The sequence below is a fragment of the Pipistrellus hanaki genome, assembly GCF_964339955.1.
Source record: "Pipistrellus hanaki genome assembly, chromosome: 4".
Taxonomy (NCBI): domain Eukaryota; kingdom Metazoa; phylum Chordata; class Mammalia; order Chiroptera; family Vespertilionidae; genus Pipistrellus; species Pipistrellus hanaki.
In genome coordinates, this window is record NC_140506.1 from 76,363,454 (window position 1) to 76,391,103 (window position 27,650).

At 49.9% G+C, this 27,650-nt stretch overlaps 1 protein-coding gene across 4 annotated transcripts in view; it reads left to right on the plus strand.

The window, feature by feature from the left end:
* AUTS2 (activator of transcription and developmental regulator AUTS2) overlaps positions 1-27,650 on the plus strand; it is a 1,022,921-nt gene that overhangs the window by 915,901 nt on the left and 79,370 nt on the right. For all 4 annotated transcript variants that reach the window (XM_084880675.1, XM_084880676.1, XM_084880677.1 and 1 more), the window contains exon 6: positions 20,453-20,504. In XM_084880675.1, the coding sequence (XP_084736801.1) occupies positions 20,453-20,504 (52 nt within the window). The remainder of the gene's footprint in view (positions 1-20,452; positions 20,505-27,650) is intronic.

A 27,650-nucleotide genomic window follows, 5' to 3' on the forward strand; every position in this document is an offset into this window, starting at 1 on the left:
CAGAAGGGCTACTGAGTTTGTGAAGTAGGAGGTCCTTGGCCAGGGACCAGCGGCCTCATAAATGTTGAAGCCAGTGTTACTCTTTTGTTTGGGGAACAGCTTTAGGGAAGGTGAAGAGGTTACAGTCTCTGGCTTACTGAAAAGAAAGGGACAGATAGAGCTCAGATACCAGTGGAAGCGGCCCTGCTCTGGTAGATAGCGACAGCAAGACGGGCAATCAGGTGGGCGCTCAGGGCGGTCCAGCCTGGGCAGTTGCTTGATTGGGTTGGTCCAGCCTAGAAACTCAGAGGCGATCATGCTAATTGGACTCTAGGGAAACCGATTAAATGATAACACACATCTTCCTGTTTACAACGAGGAAGACTCCTGTGCACCGGTTGGCACACTTGCTCCTGAGAAATAATGCCCAGGGAAGCCAAATTATAACCGGAAGGTCGCTGGTGACCCGGGACTTTGAGAGCAGGAGGCACAGGCACAATTGTCCACTCCGTCAGGCGTGAACCCCAATAGCTTCTTCTTATACTCATTGTCCACTGCGCATGTGTGCAATAACAGGCCTGGGAAAATGGGGTGGATGTGGTGAGTGCCGTGGAGGAGTGGCGAGGTGTTTTGTTTTGTTTTATCTGGGAAGGGGGGTGCGGTCTTGGGGAGGGTATACTCTTAGGGGGAGACCTTTCCAAATCTGTGTTTAGACTCGGGGTCCCCAGAAAATGTTGGCACAGGCACAATTGCATGATCTTGCAAACAAATGGCAAAGGACTAGAGCCCTGCTTTGCCTCCGGACTGCTTTCCACCAGTGTCCACCCTCTGTGGCTCTCAGGAGGGAAAGAAGCCCCAACACCTGGCACGCTCACGCACTCAGCTTTGAGGTCAGGCTAACAGCCTCTCACATTCCCCGCACAAATCTCTGTCCCTCTGAGTGAAAAGAAAGGGCGTGTGTCTGCCATCTCACAGTGCAGGCATCGACTAATGGGAGATGTTATAAAATATCAGATCTACTGCTGCCCTGGCCCACGTGGCCCAGTTTGTTGAGCACCGTCCTGTGCACCGAAAGGTCATGGGCTGATTCCCTGTCAGGGCACATACCCAGGTTGCCGGTTAAATCCCCAGTTGGGGTGCCTATAGGAGGCAACCGGTAGGTGTTTCTCTCTCTCTCACACATCAGTTGTTCTCTCTCTCCCTCTCCCTTCCTCTCTTTTTAAAGTCAAATGTATACATTCTGCTTTTATTCTACCAAACAGGTGCATTGACTTGGTTCAACCAAGAGTGACCCAGGACAGATTCGGTTTCCATGACTCCCCCTTCCCTCCACCCCTCGGGTTAAGCATCTGTTTTCAGGTTGCAAACAGGGACAGGGTGGTGGTAGGTCTCAGGTCTTTCACATGGTTTGGGAGTGAAATGCACAACAGGCTGGGTTTTAAGAGTTGCCTTGTGCCCATGTTGCCATGGCAGTCATTGTTAAGAGCTTACCATGCAATTCTAGAAGCCCCTCTGCATGTATTACCTCTCAGGGAGTGGGGTGCATCTTGTGTTTCCTCCTGCTCCCACCCATGCAAAGTCTTCTTTTTCTAGAAATAACGGTCATAGCAAGTGTTTCTGTGTATTGGGTGCCCACTGTATGCATGTACGTGCATTAGATAAAGATGATCTGATCTTTATAGCTAATAGATACCATGAACCATATCCTACAGATTGGACCCTGAGGTGCAGAGATGAAAGATCTCATGCAATCAACCTGGTCCTTCCAAGGCAGGAAGGGACTTGAACCTGGTCTGCCTCACATCCGAGCAACTCTCTCTCCACTGGGCCACGTAACCTGGACCCAGGGGTGCTCGTGCACAGGCACCTTGATTGGCAGCCGCCGGCCCCGCTGTGTGGATGCTCCTGTGGCTGGGGGAGGGGAGTACCCGAGAAGGGAATGTGTCTGTGTCAAAGTGGGTGTCCTCGCCTCTTGTCTTGCCTTCATAATCACAAATGTTCATTTCTTTCTTACTCTCTCTCTCTTTTTTTTTATTCTTCTTCTTCATAGGGGTGATGACTGACAGATTAATATATGTCTAACTACATGTCTCAGAAATCAAAAGGAAGGTGCTGTCAGAATCACTTGTCAGAAAATGAGATTAGGCGCTCTTGTCATTTGCCGAGGATTGCAGCCTTTCAGAGATAAGGTTTCATTTAATGAGGGTAAAAAGCCTCCCTTTAAAAAAAAAAAAGAGAGGGAGCAAGGGAGTACGGGTGGGCAGAGGAGGAGGAGTGATGGTTCTTTTTTCTGGTGTCAGCCGAGTGTTTTATCACCTGCGGTGACCCGGGGTGGCTGGCAGCCACTGATAATGGCAGCCTGCTCCCTCCTCTGCCGCCAGCCGCTTCAGGCCACCACCACCGGGGTCTGCCTTTGCCTCTCCCCGGAAGCCGGAGCTCCTTCTCCTGCGGAGAGAGGGGCTGAGCGTGTCCTCTAGATGTGACAGCAGCCTCACGAAGGCGTGCGGCCAGAGGAAATGTATGGTCACATCTCCCGACGGACCATAAAGCATCCGCCGCGGATCCCGGTGAGATATGGGGCCTGTCTGACAGGCGGAGGGCAGCTAACGAGGACCCGAAACGGATCCCCTGGCAACCAATGGTGTCTTATTTTGGAAAATATGTATCAAGTTCTCTTGCGTTTGTTGATTCTCTTAAAAGTGACCACAGTAAAGGCTGCTGGCGGGTGGCGTGCTCCGTCTCCTGCCCCCCACAATTCAGACTGCCGGTTTTTACCCCGCGGGGAAGCTCTCCCTGCACCTCAGGTGAGGCCTGTGCTAGGGAAGCATCTCAAGTTAGCCGCCTCCCCCAGCATGGAAACAGCCTGTGAAAGGAACCGCTTTCTGATGGAGAATGACAAAGCGGAAAATCTCTGTCTAAGACATGTCTATCGCAGTTACTACTCCAGCCTGGTGGTGTGGAGCAGCAGCCCCTTGATGATACAGGCTTGGTCAGGAACTGGACGGGGCACGGCAGGAGGGCTTCCCTGTGTGTGCTCTAGGAGGTCTGGGTGCCTTGAACGGTGGTGGCTGGAATTGCCTGGGGATGTCTGCACGCTCACGCCCCACACCTGGGTCGGGATGATGTGTCCTCATTCCTGACTGTCTGAGTGGCTTTCGTTTACTTGACAAACATGAGTCACGTGTGGGTCACAGACTGTTGGATTTAAGGAAGGGTTTTGATGAGACCAAGAGACTGGCACGGCCGAGTGGATATCCAGCGCCTGCCCTCCCTCCCAGCTCTCCTGTAGAAGGTCCCGAGGGAGCAAGACAAATAGGGAGTAATAATCACATATATCTACTTCCTGTGCTTGCAGTGCGAGGGGCTGTTCTAACCCATTCGATCCCCACAACAATTCCGGGGTGAGAACATCACACTTCGGTTCTATAGATGAGAAACGAATGGCAGAAGAAGTCTAAATGTGACTACTTTATTGTTAGTGAGGTGAGTGCCTGATATCCAAAACAAGGCCCTTCGCTGAGTGTGCTAGAAACAAGTACTAAGTGCCTTGGGCTCCACCAAGCCCCAAGCACCGCCCAGGGCCCCCAGCTGAGCTCTGCCATCACAAGTCCCAGACTTTTTAGCACCTGTGGCTTTGCAATGCACTGGGACCCGCCCCCCAGTAAGCATGGCCCAGAGTCTCACAGGCTAGCCACAGACTAGCACCCTGCAGAGAGCATGAGAAGGAAGGTGGAGGGCTTGCGTCAATAGGACAGATCTGTAGCTGACAAGACAGACACCAGATTCGTGGATGCCTACGGTCTGTCTTAGTGCAGTTCAACAGCAAGAAGAACTAAAGTAAACATGGCAGAATGTTACCAGTCGAGGGACATACGTGAAGGGCTTCACCGAGTTCTTCAGACCATCCTTTCATCTTTTCTGTAAGTTTGAGATTTTTCGAAATATAAACTTGGGAAGCATTTGAAAGCCACTCAAGAAGAGATGGGAGTCAACAATAAACACAGGGGGATGTGGGCTGCAGCCAGGAATGTTCTCTCCTGGCCCATCCAATGGGAGCCGAGGGGAGAAGGAACGAGCCGGAATGTGGGACATATGGAGCTTCTTAGGGGGATGCTCCGCCTGCCCAGGGGGCTCATTCAAAACTAAATCTTATCCCTGGATCGATCCCACAGCCCTTAATGTGACCCAAACTTTCCATTACCAAACTCGGAGGGCTTACACGCTGATACTGTGAGCTCGAATCTGGACTCTGTCTTGTCAGCTACAGATCTGTCCTATTGAGGCCACATGTGCCTGCGCAATAAGTTCTTTTCAAGCCAAACTTTCATGTTTAAAAAAAAAAAAAAATCCTAAGAGGAAATACATGTGGCCCTCTTCCCCTTCAAGCCCAGTTCAGGCTATTTATTGTTTTATTTGATTGTTGAGAAGTCAGAAATGACTAAATTGGTTCCCAATGTGGCCTGCACATTGCCCTGGCTAGGAACGGTCTGATTGAGACAAATCTCAGCTTGGAATCCAGCAGTGTTCAGATTTGTGTGTGTGTGTGTGTGTGTAGGGGGGGGGGGTTAATGTGTATTCCCCCCTCCCCCCTCCACTTTGTCTCTGAAGTCCTTCCCCAGTGAATTTCAGATTAAAGAGAACGTGATGACACATTTACCCTTTTGGTTTTGCTTTTAAAACACAAAGCTGACAAACGTGTTTAATGGGCCAGTGGTACCCAGTGACAGGGGCACAGAGCTCCAGGGGCTCACATGCGCCCTGACTGTTTGGATGAGGTCGTTCAATCACGCGTGCCAGTTGGAAGGATTCAGTAAAAACTATAGCATACTTCTCACATTTCAAAACAGAATGCCTACTTAGACATTCAGAAAACAGCCCTTGCCAGGGTGGTCAGTTAGTTGAGTGCATCATCCCATGCGCCGAGGGGCCCCTGTTTTGATTTCTGGTCAGAGCACATGCCCAGGCTGTTGGCTCCATCCCCAGTAGAGGGTGTGCAGGAGGCGGCATCAATGTTTCTCTCACATTGATATTTCTCTCCCTCCATCCCTCTCTTTCTCTCAAATCAGTAAAAACATTTTTTAAAAGCTTATCCCCCTTCTTTAAAAAAAAATTAAGAAAATGGAAAGAGGAAATGTTATTTTCAAGCACAATGACTATCCTCTATGCATAATCTAAATACTAGGTCACTTACAATCACATGATCTCATGTATGGGAGAGAGTGAGAGAGAGATGATTCATCCCACTTTGCATGCAGTTGAATATGAAGCAAAGGTTCAATGACTTAACCCAAAGCCACACTAGTTGGGTCTGGGTCTGTCCTGGAACCCAGGCCCCCTGACTTCGCTGAGCTGGTCCAGTACTCCTTCAGCACCCGCCTTTCCCTGTTTCGGTCTGCGATAGCCTTGCCACCAGTTTTTAGGACTCACCGAGCCTGCTGCCAGCGAGGGCCAGGCCCGTTCTCTAACCCTCCTGCAGATCGGCTGTTTGCGGTCCGTTTCTTGGCCTGACGCTGTACCTTTAAACCCAGCCTCTCACCTCACAGATGCGTGATGTGGGCTGTAAGCGAGGGAAACAGAGGGAAAATCCATCTCCACCGGTGCACATGGAGAAACCACGCAGAGCACGCAGCCCAGCAGAATGTTGTTTGCAGCTCGATCTTTGTATAAGAAAGACATCGTAAATTAAAACAAAAGCCACCAGCCAAGCAACTGTGTTTCCTAAGAAAACGCATTGCTAGGAAAATAGATGGCGTCCTCCACGGCAGCACGAAGGGAAAGTCTTGTTACTTATAGGCGAGTGGCTATTGGAAAGCCTGGCTACAATGTCCCTGTTTTATTAACACTTGTAATTAAATCCGTCAGCTCCCTCCAAGAGTCTGTATAAATACCAGATGCTCGCTCAGGCTCTTTCTCCTGGAGAATAGGGAACATTGTAACCTGACATAGAGGGACTTCAAAGGAGGCGAACCTGGGGGAAAGGAGCCCCCGAAGGTCCACGCTCACTTCCCTGTGAACTTCTCTGCCCGCCCACCCGCCCCTCCTGGCCCACAGGGCCCTTCCCTTCTCCCTCCGCCCTGTGCTGGTGGATGTTAAGTTAACACCAGGAGCTGATGGCTCTGCCTGGGGTGTGGTGGCAGGGAGGACCCTGCAGGCCTGGCCAGGAGGGATGTGAAAAGGGGAGGAGAAGGCCAGGCCTCGGCTCCCTGCGTGGCCACAACCTGCTTTTCATGTGCCTTTACTGCAGCCCCCACCAGCTGTCACCTAATTAATGCAGTTGATCATCTGGGGAGCAGAGGAGGAAGTTTGGGGTGTCATGGGGCACACCCACTCTCTCTCCTGGCGTGGGAACGTCCCCCCTCCATCATGTACCTCCTCAGGGGTCACATACATGTACCTTTCTTATGCCCGTCCCCATACAAAGAAGTGTGCCTTTGTGTCCCAGAGCTGATGGTGTTTCAGCAGTAGGCAAACCGCCCCCCCCCCTCCTCCCTTTCATGGTCCAGAACTAAATGTAGATGCTTAGAGCTGTCCTCACCTAAAGAGAAAGCTGAGAGGGTTAAATGAATCATGAAAGAGAATGACATGCCTGTTTAAGTTTCAGTGAGTGGAGTGTGGGGTTCTTGACATTTGTAATGGAGAAACTGGGAAAGGGTGCTCTACCTCCCTCCCAGTGTAGTCCCAGCAGTTCCACACGTGTGTGTGTGTGTGTGTGTGTGTGTGTGTGTGTGTGTGAGAGAGAGAGAGAGAGAGAGAGAGAGAGAGAGAGAGAGAGAGGGAGGGAGGGAGGAGGGGGGAGATTTTACTTTAAAATATCTAATATTTCTAAAAGTAGTAGCAGAGCATTCATATCATATGGACAACCCCCAACCCTCCATACTTATAACCCATCCCGGGTTTTGGGTCCCCCACCCCCACCCCACCACTTTGGGGGGCAGGCTGCCACCCAGGGGACCCATTAGCGGAGATTTGGGTAAGCCTCTCAGACCCTCCCCAGTGTGTGAGTCTGTGGGAGGGAGTGAGCCTGGAAAGCGCGGAGCCGGGGCCCACCCCACCTCAGCTACTTTCAGTTTCTGTTTGAAAGCAGAGTCACAGAGGAGCTGTCACATGGCAGCTGTGCATTTGGTGGAGATGAGAATTCCAGATTTTATGCTAATTCGGTTTCAGGTTCCTTTGAACCTACAGCTCCATGAGGCTGTGCTTAAAACAGCAATCTGTTTTAGATAAAAGAAGAGATTACTAACGACTTTTTTTCAGTTTTGCAAACACTGACAGCCTCCAAAAGGAAAGGGGGGGAGATCAGATGTATGCTTTCATTAACATTGTCATGTTACGTTTTCGTCTGAGTTATCAAAAGAAAACTTTTTCCTTATTTTGGCAAGGAATGGTCTTATTTCAGGGTTCTTGTTGCTGCTGCTGTTTCTATCTCTGTTTCGGGGTTTCGGCTCGCTCTCTAACCTCAGGGTCCTTGTCACTCACTCCCTTGCGAAGGCCAGAACCCAGGTGATGTCCAGGTCTGCCTCCTCCTGGTATGCGCTCACCTTCTCTTTCTGAACGTTCGGGATAACTGAGGTGGACGTTCCTGTTGCTGGGTAACACGCTACATGTTTAACCACCTAAAACACAACAATTCTTCATTTGCTCGCAATTTTGCAGTTTGGCCCGGGCTTTCTCTGTGTCCCACGTGGCAGCTGCCAAGGCCAGCTCAGTGGGCAGGAAGGATGCACCCAAGACGCTCCTTCACATGGCTGCACGTGGCTATTGGCCGTGAGCGAGGAACTGAGGGAGGAACTGAGGGAGGAACTGAGGGAGGCTTGGGCCCCCAAGGCCTGCATCTCCTCCCCCTCCCAGTGGGCTGCTTGGGCTTCCTCACAGCATGGCAGGCACTTACTAGAATGCCCAGAGGCCATCTTTAGAGAGTCGCTACCGCAGTGGTGGATGCAGTGTTTTAATTATTAATCCATTTTCAGGAGAACTTACATGCACTCTGTAAGCCTTATGACGATGGGTTTCTACATTCTGTGCGACCCTAACCCGGTGGCAGTTTGTGGAAAGGACTTTACAGTTTATTTTTTTCAGGCTGTGTCTTCATTCTCTTCTGTTTAGCTGGCAGGGATATGGTCGTGGGTCCGTTAACTCATTGATGGACCCCCACTGACCATCTACTGCATAGGAGGACTGTACTAGGAGTTCGGGGGAGGGACGGTGTTAGGGGTTGGGGGATGTAAGGGCCCAGTCCTGGCCCTCCTGAATCTTAGCTGGCCAAAGCAGTGCCTTGTTCCCACGAAGGAAATGTACGCCCCTAAAGGAATGACAGTGTCCAGAAAGCGAGCCAAGAAACAGGTAATACATGTGAGACGTTTTCCTGGATCTATTTCCCTGAGGAAATCACCGAGAGAAGCTGTGTTTGGAGCAGCAGGAGAAATTGCTGGTTTAATTTGCAGCCAGCTCTGTAAAAGGAGATGATGCAGGACCAGCCAGCGAGGGGCGGGCAGGGCTTCGGGGGGGGGGGGGGGGTGCAAGCTCACCCTCACCCGGGGTAGCAGCAGCAAGCGATCGGAGCAGTCAGCATATGTGTAGCAGGTGACCCTTTACAAAGTACGCTCATTTGGTGCACGAAGCCACCGAGGACGGGAGCGGTGGCAATTCGTTCTGATCGTGTGGGAGAGACAGGGAGGAAAACGAAGACCCGCACAAGGTAGAAAATCAGAAACACTGGCCAATAAAACGCTTTCAGGAAGGCTGACACAAGAGAAATATTTGACATTCTCGCTGCCCACCTAGTACCCCGGCAGCTGTATGACTCACCGAAATAGTAGAAGCAACTGATCCATTCTTGCCGATGAGTATTTCTGCAAGTAAATATTTGGACTGTCTGGAGACTCCGTGATGAAGCTAGAATGAAAGCACGCAATCCTTTGTGTTAGCATGGATGGAGGGGTAGCATTTCCAGGACCCTGAGGAGTATTCATGTTCACGGGTAACGTGTTTCCAAGACAAGAGAGCAAACCCGTGGAGGGAAAGATGTGCTGACGTTCATTTGGCCACCGCTTGTCACGTTCCTTTTGCAAACGACCTTTAACATGGATGTCAGTAATCTTCCGAACTTAAAACCTGTGACGGTAGGCTAGTCACATGCCCTAGCATCCCCACGGCTTAACTGCAGCTTCACCATGGTGTTTGGCCCTTGAAACGTCTCTAGACCCTACTATCAGCCTCTGTTTTGACTAAGACCTAGAGCTGACCTGTGTCAGCCTTGAGAGTCTGCCAGAATTTCATGTCCGGCCTACGGAGTGAGAAATGGAGACCCAACCAACGTGTGGATGGTGGGATGTGGGATGCAAAGAAGGGGTGGGTCCTTCAGAACTGTCACCCTCACCCCCACTTCCATGGGGTGCTCTTGTGCTCTCGCTATCAGTTGCCTCTTCTGAAGGGTGGAGGAGAATGGCAGGTACCCCGTTTACCGCACAGTATTGCCACATGGGCAGAGGACATCATAATTGTAAACATTTTTTGAAAAGCAGGTTGCTCTAGGCATGCATGGCAGCACCCTTATGAGCCAAGGAAGGGGAAAGTGAAAAACTATTGGTCAAAACTAAGGCCATCTAGTCCCAGGTGGCTTGTGGCAGCGAGGCCTGGGACTGCTCTATTCAGTTGTTGACCCCGCCCAGCAGGTGCTGTAATAACAGGAGGTGCTGCTGCTGCCCTCCTGTGTGGAGGAGGAAAACCAGGCTCAGAGGTGGGAAGCAGTCCCTTCACCTTACCAAGCTGCTAAGCGGGAGTGAAGGAGGAGCCGGCAGTTGATCCCAGCCGTTTGTTGAGAGTAGCTATGCTTTTAACAATGAGACAGACCAGCCACCTCTCAGTCGCCCCGGAAAAATGGCGGGCACCAGTGGGATGAGTCGCCCCGCATGGGGAGCCCGGCAGCAAATAGCGCCGATGCTTATTGTATTTAATGCTCGCAACAACACCGTGAGAGTTGACTGAGAGTATGAGCTCCTCTTTGCAGACGAGGAATGGGAGGCTTAGGAAAAATTAAGTAAGGCCTCATGCCGAACCATTTATCCTGATAGAAATTGAATTCAGAGACACGTCCTTCTAACTCCCAGCCCACAGGCCTAACCACCAGGCCAGGGACCACGCGTTACAACATCCAGCCAGCCTGCTTCAGATCCGGGTTCTGGGATATTTACACAGATAGCTGAAGGAAGTGCCTTACCAAAAGCATCTTCATTTCAGTGATAGTCTCCACTGACTGGCTCATGTTGTTCCGCCCTCCTTCCGGCCCCTGCAGGCATTGTGTTCACATTTTGCACTGTACTCACCTCTGGCCCCTGTCCCACCCCATTTCCCTGTAGAACTAGGGGGAGGGTCCAGTGTTGGGGATGTGAGCAGGTGAGCACCTGTCCTCAAGCGAGACAGACCTGATACCACATGCAGGCCTCTAGACCCCGAGTTACAAACCCCGTCAGTGCTGAGTGGTATAGAAGACAGGGTGCCTAGTCGGCACCCAAAGACACACTCAGAGTCCCGATCTCATCTCCTTCTGGAAAAAGTGAGGTGCCATTGGGCAACACGGGCAGAGACTGAATGGCTTATTCTGCACCCCCTTGCTTTGTGGGACTGTCAGATTCCGAGTATTAATACCTTAATGTAGATTTGGAGGTTACGTAAGATATATTTTATGTGTTTTTTTTAAGTATGTCTTCCCTTTGTAGTTTATAGTGCCCTGTGACGTTTGGAAGCAAAATTCTTTTTTCTTGACTTCTACACCTGGAAAATATTTATTCCTCCCTGCGTCTCAATAGTCTGCATCATAAACTAACCCGGTTCAGTTTATTTACTTCCCTCTCGTTGCAGCCCCGTGATCAATTGTAGCCACCCAGGCACACCTGGTGGAGGCTCTTGCTTACCACGGCAAGCAGCCCTTTCAGCGGGATAGCTAACCGGCCTTCCTGTAAAACCTCCTCCTTCAAGGGTGGGGGCACGGAGCCGAGGGTCTGGGCCATGCACCCCTCGATGGAGGAGATGGTGGTCCATAGTGTAAAATGGGTTGGCCTCCACAGGAGCAATCCCCGGGACCCAGGAAGGGTTTTCATCTCCTGGGCTGGGCAGCCTGGAGGGCACTCAGTCAGGAACTAGCAGAGGTGGGAACTGGACAGCCTTGGCAGTGGGGCTTCCCTAGGGGTGTGTAGACCGTTGGCTTCAGGCCTCCAGGTGAGGGCTCCTGGTCACACACGTGCGCTGGAGGCGTCAGGCATGAGGATCCCACTCTGCAGGTCCCTCTGGGCTTCTCGGCACCTGTCTTCAGCCCCGAGTCTCCCTTCATTTTATCAATTACCCGGACACTCATCAGGGGCCCCAGCCTCCATGGCAGACTGGGGAAATCTCAGCCATCTATCCATTCATCCTCCCTCCTCATGCATCTATTGAGGTAGGACTGCCAATACTGAGCTGTGTACGCGACATAAACACTTTCCAAGCTGTGAACTAGACCCACAAGAAGCTAGGTTCGTGCCCCGGGGAACAGGCGGGCATTGTATCCTCACCCGTGGGTGTGAAGTGCCGGGCTCCTGTCTCTGTTCCTGGCACTGCTGCTATGGCTGTGGCGTGAATAAAGACACGCAAGACATAGTCCTCGGATAGATGGATTTAAAACCAAACTGAGGTGGGAGGTACTCCACACAGAAGAGGAACAAAAAATAGAACATGCTTCTGCATCCGTAAGAAACCATTTTTAATCTTAGCAAATCTGTAGGCCTTTTTCACACTGGCAATCTGAATGTAACGTGTCCACATGCCTTCAGTGGGATGCATGCAGCTTTACATTTTAAGAAGTTGAAGCCCTTGCTGTTAAGAGGCTGAGGACTTCTTAAAGCCTGGGGAGCTCTCATAACATTTGGCTTGACTCAAGCCTGGGCTCTATATCTATCGAGAAGATCCATGTTACTCCCGTCCCCCCCCCCCCCGGCTTTCTCACGCAACCCAAGCTTGGTGATTTCCAGGCTCCGACCCCATCTGGAGGAATTGCTTGCAGGAAGGCCGGTGTGAAGGTAGGGCTTTCCAGTAGAGATAGTGCAAGCCACTGTCCCCACTTTTGGGGGTTGGTGTTGTTTTGAGGATCATGTGGTTCTTTTCGTTGTCACCATTGACAACGGTAGCCCGCATTGACAGAGCCCAGGAGAAGGCATCGCCACGCACATTGCTGCCATAGCAGAATATCCTTTTGTTGTTTGCCCCAGAAATCCAAATAAGAGTATCCTCTTCCGTCAGAGTAGCCAACACCCATATCCTACCCACCCTGGGCCATGTGTCTTCCACCCTGAGGCTCCCCTCATTTTATCAGCTCCCCAGACTCTTGTCAGGTGCCCCAGCCTCCCTTGCAGGTGGGGGAAATCTCAGCCATCTCTATTCCTCCTCTCTCATCACGCACCTACGTGCTGGCAACATTGCCGTCTCACTTTACAGGTGAGGGACGTGAGGCACGGAAGGCGAAGGGATTTCCCCAAGTCTCCTGGCTCAGAAATGACAGGGCCGTGATGTCAGCCAGATGCTGGCTCTTAACCTCTAGCCAAAGAACAGGTAGAAATTCGTCTTTTCAAACTTTGAGGAGCTTTAGCCTTTGAGAAGATCAAGCCTCCTGGAGACACAGAAATAACCCCGGTGGGGTGACGGCTTCCCCAGGGCTCCTTTGAGAGGGGACTCACGTGCTCTCGATCCCCTTTCCTGGTCTTTGCAAACCACACAATTAAAACAGAAAGGCTGGAGGAGTTTTTGTAAGACTTCCTCTCCTTTTAAATGATCCCGGGAATCTCCCGACATGTTCTGCTAGGGCCGTGGTCGGCAAACTCATTAGTCAACAGAGCCAAATATCAACAGTACAACGACTGAAATTTCTTTTGAGAGCCACATTTTTTAAACTTAAACTTCTTCTAAGGCCATTTCTTCAAAGTGGACTCGCCCAGGTCATGGTATTTTGTGGAAGAGCCACACTTAAGGGTCCAAAGAGCCGCAGTTTGCTGACCACGGTGCTAGGGATTACAATATAAGTACATTGTATTTATAGTGAACTTTTTCTCTATATGATGCTCAACAGAGGACCAGCATTGGTAAAAAAAAAAAAATAGCAGAAAATGTTTAGTTTCTGTGTGGTGACTTACTAAGCAAATTGGATCAAATCTCACATTTTAAGCTTTAAAACTCTGCCATTTTAGGTGGGTTTAGAAGAACTTCCATTAGTTATCACACCTGGTTTATCTTTAGATATATTTTGAGATTTAAGGAAGAGAACATGTTTGTTTTACCTTTCAGCTAGTTAATCATGAACCTGGCGGAGGTCTTTGGTGGTGTATCAGAAATTGGTTTTGTTTCTGAAGTAACTGGCCTAACACTGAGAAGGCCGCCGAGCCCAGATTCTTGCCGTCTACTTCTTGTCGGGGTCCCCACTTTGTAAGACTTGATCTCCTTAAATCTGGTTCAGAAGCCGAGGGTGACATTAAGCCATTAGTATGTTCAACCTTCTGAATGTTACTGACATTTGACTTTATAATCTTTGGATTAAAATTCCAATAAAGGGAAGCTACATTTCTCAAGGAAAAAGAATAATAAATCTTCTTGATTCTTGAAAGTCAGAAAGTCGGATCTTGGACTAGGATTTTGTGTCTCCCAGTGTGGGGGGTATCCTTTTTTATGTATTTTTTTGTCCGCCTTCCTTTTCTGCATTTCTAGTGCTGTCCTGTGCCTATTCCTTTCCAATTTTGACACTGATGCCCTCCCTTCCAGAAAGGAGAGGGGACAGGGCAAGTTGGAAACCAATCAGAAGGGACTCATTCCTGCACATAGGTGGTGAGAGGCTGAGAAATGAAGCAGAGTGGCAGTGCTGGACTGAGCAGGATGCAGGCTGTGAGCAGGGCAAGGGGGGGAGGCCGCAGAAGCCGCATTCTGTGGGTTTTCTAGAGGCTTGGCTATTGGCGTTTCTGCCTTCCTCCTGATTGCAGATCATCAAAATACAGGGACGCATGCAGATCTGTCCCAGGCTTTCATCTGTGGTCTAATCCCTAATCATCAGAGATGACAATCTAATGCGAGGCATGCTAAGTGTCAGAAATGCTGCCTGGGAAAAGCACTTCAGAGGGCTCAGTGGTTGCTGTAGATGGTCGCCTAAGTTGCCCATCCTTTTGTGCATCTCAGTTTACCCCGAGGGGGACCTGGCAGGAGCGTTGGCAATTTCTTCCCTGTAATATTGATTTTATTAGAGCAACAAGACAAGAAAACCATCCCATTCTGATTGCTCCAAAAGAAACAACATTTTAATGTCTTTTCTTGAAAATTTAATGTTTGCCTCTGAGCTATCTGGGTATTGCAGAAGCAGCTTCAGAATGAACGCCCCGGGCTGGAGGGCCTCAGCTGGCTTTTGTGACATCTTTAAGCGATAGGAAAATCCAACTCCAGACGTACACCTGCCGAGGCACCTTCTCTTCGGACTTCTCAGGGGTCAGAGAAAAATTTCTCTCTACTATCTACCTTTGGGGAAAAAAAATTGTTTTTAGAAAGACCATGGAGAGGCTACCAGTTGGGGAAGGCATCAGGCGAGACCCCCTTTATTTCCCAAATTAATTGTATTTGGAGGTTCCAGAAAAAGAAGCGTGCCATACAGCAAGCCACCCCTATTTTTCTCCTTGAGGTATGTTTCACGAGTGCCATGAAATCAAACAGTGACAGATGTTCAACTTCAAAGAGGCGAGGAACGGGGCCTTCTGCTTTAAGCCAGTCTCCATGTCATTGGTATGTGGCGTGCACCTCTCCCCATCCAGTTCCTCTCCTCTCATCTCAGCTGCACTCCAGGTAGAGGTGGCCTGGAAGGGAAATCAGAACTGCAAGCTTCCCCTCCCCCCACTCCTCCCCGGTGTGCCCACTCTGTACCCCAGAACCCTTCCAGTTTGCTCTCTAGGCCTCTCCTCTTTCTCTTGTGCCGAGAAAACCACAGCAACTGTTGTTTGCTGAGGATCTCCTCGTCCCCCATATGGCCCAGGGGCCTCTGTGGTCTGGACAGTGAGGAAGGAGGCCAGAGCCTGGGGCGGGGCTCCCAGGCTGGATAGAAGGGGGCTGGGTATGCTCCGGGCAGAAGTGGGATTTCTGGGGGAAATACAACCGTTTGTGGTCAGTGAGCGCCCTCTCCCCCTCTGCAGGCCCTTCACGGAGAACACAATGATGACAAATGTTAGGAAAATGGTAATTGCTGCCCCTGTAGTGAGGCTGTGGCTTTGCTTTATCCCTTTCCCTACATCTGGTGGATGCCGGGGGAACCAATTGGCCTCACTTTGTTAGTGGATTTGAAGAATGGGGGTTGGGGGAGGATTTGTAAATGGCCAGCTCATGCGCTCAATTATCCTTAAGACCTAACCAACTGCATTCGGTCTTTGATCATGACGGGGATGCGGTGAGATTAAGACCTTTTTGTTCTCATACTAGACTCAGCCCCCCCAACCCCCCATTTTCAACAATGTACTTAATATTTTGGATTGAGCACCTACTATGCGCCACGTGTTTCACACGCACCACTTTCTTGCCTTAGAGAGCTTGCTCTGTGCGGATGTGGCTGGCCTCCTTGCCATTCCATCCCAAGCTGTGGGCCTAGGGGCCTTCCCCTGCTGCGGCGCGATATTGGAAGCCGCCGCGGCAGGGAAGGCTCGGGGAGTTGCAGTTCCCGCCAGGCGTCTCTACCAGGAAGGCGGCCTGGGGACCTCGGGCCCCGGGGGCCGCGGGGAGCGACAGCTGTCTTTGTCGCGCCCGGGGACTGCGCCCCTGCCTGGCGGACCCGGCGCCGGGCGGAGAGGAGGGGCCGCGAGGGGCGGGGCGCGCGGGGCGTGCCGGGGGAGGGGCGGCGGCACCGGCCGCTCCGGCTGCTCCGGCTCCGCGCCCCGAGCAAGTCCCGCTCCGAGAGCTGCGAGCGGCTGGCGGAGGCGCGCTCGGCGCAATCGGGGAGCGAAGTCCGGAGCCTCGGGCCCCGGTGCTGCCGCCGCCGCCCCTTCCCGACGCCCGTCCAGCCTGGGAGCCCGCGGCGCCGGCCGCCGATGGAGTTCACTTGAGCGGGGAGCCAGCCGGCGGGAGAGGCAGGCGAGCGGAGCGCGGGCCGGAGCCCAGCCAGCCCGGGCGCTGCCGCCGCCCGCCAGCCCCGGCCGGGAGGCGCCGGCGGTCCCGCGCAGCCCGCCTGGCGCCCGCGCCGCTGAAATCGGCCAAAAATAAAGACTCCCGGAGCGTCCCCCTCCGGCGCGGCGGCGGCGGGACCGGGACCGGGCGGCCCGTGGCGCTGCGGGAGAGGCGGGCCGGCAGCCGGTGAGCCCGAGGCTGCCGCCTGGGAGCCGCCGCCGCCGCCGCCGCGGTGCGCCCTCCTCCTCCTCCTCCCTCTCCCTCCTCCCTCCCTCCGCACATGGTCTCCTTTGTCCTGTCGCCACCGCCGCCGCCTCGCTCTTAGCTCCGCGCGCCGCGGCCGCGGCTCGGGCCGCTCCTCGCCGCCTCGCCCGCCCGTGCGCCCCGCACGCTCCTCGGTCTCCGCAGCGGCCCCGGCCCCGCGCGCCCCGGAGCGACCCCGAGGCCGCGGGCCGGTGCGCGCCCTCCCGCCGCCGCCGCCGCCGCCGCCGCCGCCGCTCGCCCGGCCCGGCCGCGCTCGGATGTGCGCACGGAGCCGGCTGCCGGCGCCCGAGGCCGGCGCCCCCGAACGGATCTGACTCCTCCGTCCGCCCCGGACTCCGCCAGGACCGCACGAGGGAGAATCGCGGACGCAGCCCGGGCGGAGCGGGGCGTTTTCTCTCCGCGTGTGTGGCCGGCTGTGCCCCGGTCCTGGACGATCCGATCCCCCTCTGTGAACCCCGCCCGGGAACCCAACCATGAACTTGGGGCTGTCAGGACCGCTTAACCCTTTGCGAACAGGTAATGCAGCCATCGGGGCGCAGCCCCCTCGCCCGCCGCCCGCGGTCGGAAGGGAGGCGGCCGGCGGGGTCGGGGGTCTTTTGTTGGCGGCGGCCGAGCGCCGCGGGCCGGGGTGGCTGGGCGGCTCCTCGCGGCCGGCGCGCCCGAGCCCCTTCCTCGCCCCCCTCCCCCCCGCTCCCTCCGCCGCCCGGCGCCGCCTTTGTACTTTCCTCCGGGCCGGCGGGCTCGGGCCGGGAGCGGGGCGCGGGCGGGCGGGCGGCGGGAGCTTCGCTGTCGGTCCGGAGGCGGGAGACGCCCCAGCGCCTCCCCCGCCCCAGGGGCTCCGCCGGACCCGGGCCGGGCCGGGGCCGGGGCCGCTGGGGCCGGAGACCTGGGCGCTGGGCTCCCCCCGCGGTCCCCGCGCCGGGGCCGGGATCCCGGCTCGCACGCGGTGCCCAGAGGAAGCGAAAGGGGATCTGGGCTCGGATCGGCGGCGGCCGTGGGGCCAGAACTCGCGCTTAAGTTTCTAGGAGGTTTCTTTCTCTTGTTGAGAAGTCCCTCTTCCTGTCCGCGCGCAGGGCCGTCTCCTCGGTCCTCGGCCGGAGGAGGTGGACCCCGAAGCCAGGCGGCTGCGACCCGTCTCCGGCACTAAACAGGCTTTGATTCCTTTCCCTTCTTATTATCTGTGTTCCTTCCTCCAATCTGTTTGACTTATTCAACTTTTCTCTAAACAACTACGGTGTTTAGTCATTTTTAAGTATTAAAAAAAAAAAAACAAATCTGGGTCTCCCGCTAAATAAAAAAGCAACTAAAAAGCTTTTTTTTGGGGGGGGGGGGGAATGGAGTGTATCAATTTTTAAATGTAGCCACTTCAAGCCCTCAACCTCCAAACCCAAGTGAAGGAGATGAAACGAAATGGCGAGCAAAATTTAAATAAAGGTCTTTAGGTTGTAAATGTTCCCCGCGTTAAGAGGGAGAGAAAAGGCTCCGCTCCTCTGCTAACTCAGCTCACCACGTTTCCATTCGTCGTTTCTGATTAAAAAAAAAAAAATCAGCCAGGAAAATGGTCTAGGTAATATAATAAGGTATTGAAAAAATTTTTTTTCCTAAAAACAAAACGAAACGTCCTAAAGATTAAAACCCAAGGAGCCCAATAATTGGAACAAATGCTTTAAAAGCATAAAGTGGAATTTGGAAAGTTTGTGGAGGAAAAGCAAAGAATTTCCTTGTAGTTTCCACGTAAGGCTTCGGCCAAGAAGCTCTTTCTGACTTTCAGGGCAGTGGTCTGCCGAGGTTCTAACCAGCTGTATGGTAGAGGGAAGAGATCGGGAATCATTTTCTGACCGGGCCCGTGGCCATCCCTTTCTTTCGGAGGCCTTGTTGAGACACTCCCCTTCCCCCAGTTGCAAGAGTATCCTTTCAGGCTTTGTAACATGTGTCAGAAAATTAGAGGGTTCAAAAAGCTCTTAGGAGAAGGTATCCTCCTAAGCCTCTCTGAATATCCTGTCAGACTTATTTCCATCTTAACTTAGGAGTGAGCATCCTAAGGAATCACATCGAAGTTTGCTTCAGACCTAAGTTCCCTGAACCGCCTGTTTGAGGAGATACCATGTCGCCCAGTGGAGCTGACAAAGGTGGCAGCCCCGAGGAGGGTGTGAAAGGCAGCCAGCGGCCTGTTCACCTTCACCTCCAGCTGCCATCCTATTCCCTCTCCGTCTTGTACACACACCCAAATGCAAACAAAAACCCAACCAGGAACCATTTCCTTTCCTTACTAATGCTTTTGGCATTTGGGGTGCAGCAATTTGTTTTTATATTTTTCTGAGCCAGTTAAGGTTCATTGTAATAAGTGGTTCCTAAATCTGCAGGGGTTATTTCAGTCTGGTGAAATGATTTAGTTAACAGACTTTTTTCTTTAAAAAATACCAGCTGGAATTTAATTTTTTAAGCCATGAATGTAACCTAGCCATCCCAATTAGAATCAAGAGATACTTATTACTGAAGAATCTCTTAAGTTTTTATCTGGGAAATTCATATTCCTAGAAATCTCTCTTAATGTTACAGTTGAACAAGACTATTCCCATAATTTTGGCTTTTGTAATCCAGTCTTCTTGATCTGTTTAATGCATATCTTATCTCCCCCCTCCATGCAACAGTTTTTTTGGCAGTTTATTTTTATTAAAAGATAGTGTGATACACAATTTTGTCTAAGATTTCAGGAAGGCCTTTGGATTTTTTTTTTTTTTTATCACTCCTGCAAAATAAGAGGAAAAGTCTATCTACGATTTATTCAACTGTTTATATATGTATGCACGTCACTTGTTTTGCACATAGCTTCTTTTTTTTTCTTCTTGATCTGTTAATCTTCTGAGCCACCACTACAGTTGGGAGATTAGAATGAAATAAAGGGAAAAGTAGTCAAAAATAAAAAAAAAATATTTTATGTCTTCCTGTATCCCTTGCTGTAAGAACCAGAACATGGTCCCCAGATGTACACAGGAATCATCCTCTCATCTTCATCAACATAACCTGGAAAAATTAAATTGAATATCTTCTTTGTCTCTAAAAGCCAGACTATGCTGTACCTCAGATTCCCTTTCCTCTGTTCTCTATATTTCTTATTTATTCAGCATTCTATGCTTTGCTTTGTCAAACATGCATCTCTATAAACAAAATAAGTGATTTCTTGCAAGGATTGAGTAGCCAAAACAGTATAAATGTAACATAGCCATTGTAACTTTAAGTTCAGATGCGTCTTCCTATTATATAATGAGGGTGCTTAATTTTTAATTTTTCAAGTTCTAGACATATGTAGTGCTTCCAAAACATGATAGTATTTTCCTCCAAACTGATTTCATGTTTATTTCTCAGAACATTAGTGTATAATTTAAATTGCCTTTACTCTTGCTGTGTAAACAGGCCTATTTCACTTTCCTCAAGCCAGGGTAATAATTAGCAGACATGGTCTCTAGAAAATGCAAAGGAAATTATGCTGGTGGCATGTACAGTGTAGGGTGTGGGAGTAGGTCAGCTTGCTTTGGTTTTAACACCAAGGTCATCCTGGTTACTATAAGGGACAGGGATCTTGGAGCCATCAGATGAATATTTAAAAATTAATTTCTGAGGGCGCTAATTGACACTTTTTAAGTGAGGAAAGGCTTAGCATTAAATAATGGGCATTTGTGGTTTGTGAAAGGAAATTGAAAAATGGATGTGTGCAAATATGAAAAAATACCATTTCCAAAATAATGATCTGTCAACGAAATTGCAAAATCATTATGTGAGTGAGCTGAATCGCTTTGTGTATCATCTCAGAAATATGTTTTGCACAGATAATATGTCTAATAAGGACACATTTTTGAAATCAGATTTCCCCTCCAGCAAATAACTGCACTGCAGATCTCTCTCAGGCAGTCAACTAGCACCACCTTATGGAAAGTTGGGGGAATTGCTGCTTTCCCGGTTAGGCTTTTTTTAAACGTAGTAAATTGATTTAGAAAAATAGTAATGATGATGGTGACTGTATTAATGGCAATAATAACACTTTTTCCCCCTTTTTGTTTTCCAGGCATCAGATGCCAGCTCTGAAAAACTCTTCAATACCGTTATTGTAAACAAAGGTAAGATTAGTGCTGAGCCATGATTTATGTATTTTCATATTTGTGTTATTGTCATTGCCTAGGAAGAAAGAATAAAAAACAACGGTTTTTTTGTTTTGTTTTGTTTTTTTCATTCTGGAACTACTGTTCATATTTTGTGGTTTTGCTTGAGATGGACTCTGTGTTCTTTTGTGATACATTACAGTTTATTTTAAAGAATACCTTGAATCCTTACCTCAATGGATTTGAGTAAGAAATCACTACTACTTATGTGATTTCTGCATTAAATTAAAGTCAAAACGCTTTAACTTTATTGTTACTTATCAACTATCCAGCAGTCGGAGAACTATAAAGAGCCGATTTGTACTGCAGACTCTAATAACCAGTGGATGTTTATAGTCGCAGCATTGTGGTCATAAACCAAGCCTTACTTTGCTGAGGGCCTTCTATAAAGTTAATAAAAGAGCAAGAGGGCAAAATCTAAATATGTGCTATCCCTTTAATTTCTTCCAAATTGCAATGTAGAATTAGAGAGGCTAACGATACAGCAGTACATTAAGGGGAAACTTATCTATTATTGCAAATAGGTTTCTGAGCAGTTTTCATTGCATCAGTGTTGCTGGGGAAAATGAAATTTAAGAGTGTCTAATCATGGGCTTTGCAAAGGTGTATGATTTGAAAGGTGTATAAATTAGATTTATAATTGAATCAGATATAGGTGCTTGCGTGGTAATTGCTAAACAAAGGTGTGCTTTCGGTGGGAATCCCTCCTGTGTTACCTGGCAGAGACTAGGCAGTGCCTGTGCAGAGTTGGGCCTTCATAAAGTGAAATTTGAAACCACTTCAGCATTCCGTCATTGCCTGGGCTAGCATTTTCTTTCTTTCTTTCTTTCTTTTTTCTAGCTGGTAAAGACATATTTTCAAGTTCAGTTATTTTGAGCTCACCGATTATTTTGGAATTGGAACCAACTGCAATTTTTAATAGTACATTATGTTTACAGTTCCCTGGAGGTGTATATGCCTATGTGATTGCTATTACTCCCGGAATTATTGTCATATTGAATTTTATCTTCTTTATTGCATAATGGAGTGTTCCAGTTTTATATTTCATCGTATATTTTTGATGGACTGAAAGTTTGTATCAATGTGTTGTTAACCATAATGCTAAAAGCCCAGTAAAAGAAGATACGTGCCGTTCACGGCATCCAGTGCTCGTATGTAAGAATGGGTAATTGTTTACCGCTCGTTTGGCTGAGGGGAGGGATCAGTAGACAGCGGGGTGTGTCTGTGTGAAAGAGGGTGGGGTGACAGGAGGAGGAGGAGACTGAGGCATGCCAGGTCACGCAAAGGAGGTCTTCTGTGTCTCAGTGACAACCCTCCCCAGCCCCTCCCGGGACCTCCCGCACCTTGTCACCATGTCTTACTTCGGCCAGCTGGCATAAAGCTTTGGCATCTGTTTCCCCTCGCTGGGATGAGCCCTAGAGTGAGAACGGGCTCCGAGACCTGCATTCAGGCCGCGCTGCCCTCACAGGGCTGAAAGGCTCTCTTCAGGGCAAGTGGGGAGTGATGGATGAGGGACCCCTCTGCCCCCTCCCTCGTGCTCCTGCTCCCCCTCCCCCTCTCTCTTTCCCAATCAAACGTTTCCCACATTCTTATTTGTGTTTACTTACAGAGTGTGATTTGTGGCATCTATTTGGTTGTGAATAGTCACCCCCTGACAGGGTGCCTTTCTCCTGAGCTGCTTTTCTGGGGTGATTTAGTTGGCTTGAAAGGATTAAGGTTTCTTTGTGTACACTAAAATCAACACAGGCTTTTTCTAAGCTTTGCTTGGGAAACCATACACAAATAAGCATTTTAGTTGATGGCAGATTATTCCTCTGCCCCTTATTTCCATCAAAATGGTCTTTCTTTTCTCCTCCTGAGTTTCCCCCCTTAATGCCTTATGCTAATTCCTGTTGGTAACATGAATGACAAGAAGAGGGAATCAATGCAAATCCAGGTGCTGCCGACCAGACTGACTGGTGTCCAGTGCCCGCCCCCCTCCCTGGAGAAAAGGAGATTAAGGGGAGCAGGAAAGGAGGGGGGAGGAGGGGACCGTTTTGTTAAGGGGATTAGTATTCAAACCACTAAACATCAGGAAAATAACTTCAAAAAGAGATTCATTGTGCAGTGATAATGCCAGCCACGGCTTCAGGGCAGGTGCAGAGAGCCTCTGTGCTTTCGGGTTTGGGGCTGTTTTCACTCCAGGTAGTGGCAGCATCTACTGGATGGATGGTGCACAGAGCCTTCAAGGAATTGTCAGCCTCATGCACATCAAGTTCAAGTTCTCCTGCAAAGCAGCCTGCCTGCCTGCCTACCAGTCGGGTCTCCTGTCTCTGTCCAGTATTCTTAGCCAAGAGCAATAAAAAGCCTTGTAAGAAAAGGGCAAGTTTACACCAGGTAGCAAGCACTACTGGGAAAATCTTCAAAGCTTCCAGCTTGCGGGGAAGCCGACACGTGTATTTCTCCACCTCCAGATGTTTAGAGCTACACCCCAGCTCTCCAGCTCAGAGTTCCACAGTGCTCCTCCGCCTTCGAGAAGCCTGGCTCTGAACTGGTGCTGCGATTATGCCGCTGAGCCCAGTGGCCGCAGATTTGGGCCATAAAATCTCACTGTGGGAGGGCGGTGTTAATCTCACAGACTGATTATGGTTGGGGCTTGGGGGAGCCGCTTTGATGTTGGGATGCTGGGGATGGAGCTCCAGGCGGAAGCAGCAGGCCATGGCTCAGGTCCTGTCCATCTGTTTGTGAGCCCGAATAAATCCTGCAGCCTCTGCACGTCAGCATTTCCAACCATGGCCAAAGCTCCCAGTCTTGCCAGGGCCTGGGGTCTCTGGTGGGGATGTTTTCCATCATTTAGTTGGGAAGTAGAGGAGGTCCCAGTGGATGGGTTTCCTGTTACTCCTGCCCATTGGTTTTATGTTGATGTTCTCTGTGTTGTAGAGTCCATCCAGCTTAGTAGAGAACTGGTAAAAGTTTTGTGTTTAGGTGTTCCAAGTCGTTGCTTTCTTCTGATGCCTTTTATTTCCCATCTTAAAACAAACGGACTAAGCAGTGTGTGCTTGCGCGGGCCCACACTATTCCATTGAGAACTGAGCATGTCCAGAGAGGTGGGGAGATGAGCCTCCAAATTGCAGGGCTTAGGGGTGTAGACATTTAAAAGAAAGGGGGGGGGGGGTTTACTTTAATCAAGGTCATGGTTGCCTTATTTAATCAGTGTGTGTTTAAACCTTTACAGGATGTTCATGTGAATTTTATGAATCCTTCTGTCTCTGTGAATCAACCATCTGCCAAAGGAAAAATTAATTTTCTCAGTGAGACAGAAACACACAAGGAAAGATGTGTTTCTTGTCCATGTGTAGTTGGTTGAACTGCTAGAGAAGCAACAGGACCTTGCACTCACCATTCTGGAGTGTTTCTCCTGTAAAGGAACTCCCCAGCTATTCAGGATGGCCAGCCGGTGTGTGTTATCACCCTTTCTCACTTACCGGAGGGCCTACCTGGCGTTTTGGCCACTTTTGAGATATAGACAGAAATGCAGAAAGTGAGTCCTTTGCTACCTGTGACCATCCGGCCAAGATAGTTAATCTCCTTTAAACTTTGAAATTGCTTCAGAGCAGAGCTGAGGAGGAAAGAAAAGCAGGGCAGCCCTCCGTGGGAGGAAGGAGAATAGTCTGTGGCGTCCTCCGTCTATGTACCAGCCCAGATGTGTGCTCATGGTCTAGGTTGGGGAAGGAAAAAGGCCCCTTCTTGCCACAGAGCCCTCTTGTCCAGGATCTGTCCCGCAGGCAGGGAGAGCTGTAGAGGAGAGGTGGCCAAAAGGTGTACTTCACATCAGGACCGTCTCGCCCTTTCTTTACCTTCCCCTGTGTCTCACGTGGTAGCCCTGGACCCTCCTGAGTGAGCTGTTAGGGAGCGGAAGCACGGAGGTGGGAATGACCCAGGGAGGGAGGAAGCCCCTGGTTTGTGCTCCCCCTGTTTCGAGTACCAGTGTCTGCTGTGATGTGAATAGCTAAGGAGCACCACCCGCCCTCATGGTTGGCTGGAAAGGAGCTCTGGTGGACACTCACCATGGTGGGTACCAGATGGGGCACGGGGACCACCTGGAGCTCACTGTCCCCAGGATGGTTTTTCCCTTTCCAGGCCCTTCTAGGCTGCGGGTGGACACACCTGGCCGCTTCTTGGGGTCATTTTGTGCTGAGGGGGTCCATGGACACAGATGAGGTCAGAGCGTTTACGTTACTGCGGATTTCAGTTGTTTTTGACGGTATGCTTTTATCAGCAGCACAGAAAGGAAAGCAAGCTAAAAAAATTGCTTGAGAATGGAGGAGAGCAGGTGAGAGACATATTACCAGAGATGCACCTGCTTGGTGTGATGAGGTTCAGTAACTGGGCACCTAATGAATTTTTTTTAATGGCAACGATCTCACCTCATTTATTAGGTTTAGACACAAAGAAGGGACCCCTTATTTTGGTGACCAAAAAGCTGAGTTATAGTACCACCAAGGCCACCATTGAGCTAAGAAAAACCCTCCCCTAAAATAATTCTGCGCTTTCTATGTAAGTGGAAGTAATGGAGTTGTTGAGTATGGCATAGCTTTTTTTTTAATTTTTTTTTTTTTAATTTAGATTTTAAAAGCTCATCATAATGCACATCTAGAGACCATTTTACAATTCCTCCTCCTGTCTTGGTTTGGTTGCATGGGGGACATGACAAGCACATTCCGCATGTGCTGAAGAGTCCTTGACTGCGTTTTTGTAATGTCTTACGTCCTGAATAAGGGGAACTTGGACTGTTATGCATTCTTTAATTTTTTTTTTCTCTAGACTTTTTTTTGGTATCATTTGGGGGGTCTTTAGGAGATAGATACCTCTGATGTGTGGAGAATTAAATACTATTGAAGGGTAATTGGTACTTGATGGGAGACAAAGAAACTAGAGTACTTGAGCTCCTCATCCTAGCCCACTGCAAATAGCTCGCAATCAGCTCCTTTTCTTATGGAAATTGACCTTTCTATAGAAACCACGCTCAGATGTACCAGATCCGTTGTATAGAATTATTCCCTGAGAAATCAGATGCCTCGCACTGTTAGTGTGAAGCCAACAGTGAGGGTCTAAAAATATCCCAAGTTGTGAGAAAGGGTTTCCCTTTAATGTTGTCATCAGCTGCTACTTGGTCTTTCCCTGACCTTATGGATTATTTGGGGAGGAAGGAGGAGTCCCTGGGTAAATATTGGCTCCCGTGCCTGCAGTTGTGATGGTGAATGTGAATGTTCGGCAGAGGGTGGAAGATTTTTCTGAACATTCACGTCGATCTTGATGGTGTCCTTTGAGTAGAACTTTGACAGCGATGTCACCTTTCCGGGTAAAACTTAGGCCAGACCGGAAGGAGCGGATCACAGTGCAGCACACTCCTTCCTCCAGTGACGTAAGCCAGCATGATTTTCACTTTTGAGCCCAGGGACCAGGCTCTTGGCTTATTTTGTTGGAAGTCTTCTCTCCATGCTTGGCCATATTAGCTAGAGAGCTCGAAGCCATTCACATCCAGGGTTTTGTTTGGTTAAGCAAAATGACTTAGTGTTTGGTTGTCTCCGAAAGGAACACACACTCGCAGGAGACAGTTGGAATGAAAACCTCAGATCGGTTGTGGAGAGCCTTTCACGGGGCCTGCTAAGTGACAAAGGGCCTCCTCACTGGTGACGCCAGGCCCGGAGAGTTCTCTGCACGGAGGAGGCCGGGGCTGCCCAGGGCCTCTGGATCATTTCTCGTTTCTGACAACTGCAGAAAAATGTTGTTTTCTCTGAAAATGTATGTTTATTTAACTAGGTTTCTTTTTGCTTCACAATCTGGATTCCATTCAGTCAGTTACCACTCCAATTAACTAACAATTATTTAACATTAACAGTAATTACAGACGCCAGTTAAGCGCCTACAGATGTCAACTGTTAGCTTTGTACCTAATCACTCAATGAAATGGAGAAAGTTCAACAAACATCAATTAGCCAGGCAATTAGTGTGAGTTAGGAAGGAGCATGTTATCATGTGTGAGCTGATTCAATTTATTTTATTTTGGCAGTAAAACACACACAGGCGAGCGGCAATAAGTTCCTCAGATAAGATAAAACACTATTGTGTTGCAGCTTACAGGAGAATTCTCTGCTTTCCTGAGCATAAGTCAAACATACTCTTGCCTGGAATTTATTTAACGATCAAAATTTGTCTCGGTTGCTCAGCCCAGCAATGCTCAGTCTCAGGAAGCAGCTTTGGCGAATTATGAATGCAGTGAAGATGCTGTAAAAGGAAATGCCAGAAAATTTCAGCAGAGAGATGATTGATTCCCACACAAGTAATCTCCTCCGAGTATTTCGGATTTTTACCGGTTTATTCCTGGACCTGTGGTGGAGCCAGTGCAACAGTGATTTTAGGAATTTCATGGTGCCTGAACTTTTTGCTCAGCTGTCTTTGATTTATAAGCCTGGGGCGGCCATCAGCGTGTTTTACCGCTTGCCCAGTCTGTGCTTTTAAAAAAGCAGAAATGGCTGTCTATGAAAGACCCTCTTAGTGAACTCACCAGGGGATTTGGCCTGAATTCAGAGTTCTGTGCTGCTCCCCTGTAACCTACACCCAACCTATAGACCCCGTGGGTGGCTGAGCGTGCCTGGGCTCACTGGGAGAGGGCATTCTAAGGCCTGACTGTGCAGGGTGGCCCATACATTAGTATTTGGAGGTGCTTACTAACCTGCAAGTGAAATGCTGGCCATAGGTGGCTGTGCCTCTGGATCCCCTCCTAGAAGTGACTTCTTGCCAAGTCCGGAACCTGTGGATAGGAGTGGAAGGAGCCTGAGTTTGTGAGGCACCCCATCAGTTCACTGTGATGTGATGTGATATAACGTGACGTGACGGGTCCATGTGAGCAAGCCTCTCAGCAGCTCCAGGAGTTGAAGAATAAACATCCTGCCACTGGTATGGCACGGTAAAGAACCCATATCATGTGGCGGTTCCGTGTTCCGGTTGTGCCCCTTCCGGGGTAGTCAGCAGTGCCCCCCCAGGTGGGCGGTCCCGGCTGGCTCCTGAGCAGCGTGTTTGCCTTCCCCAGCAGGTCGGGGTTTCTGTCTGTCCACTGCTCAC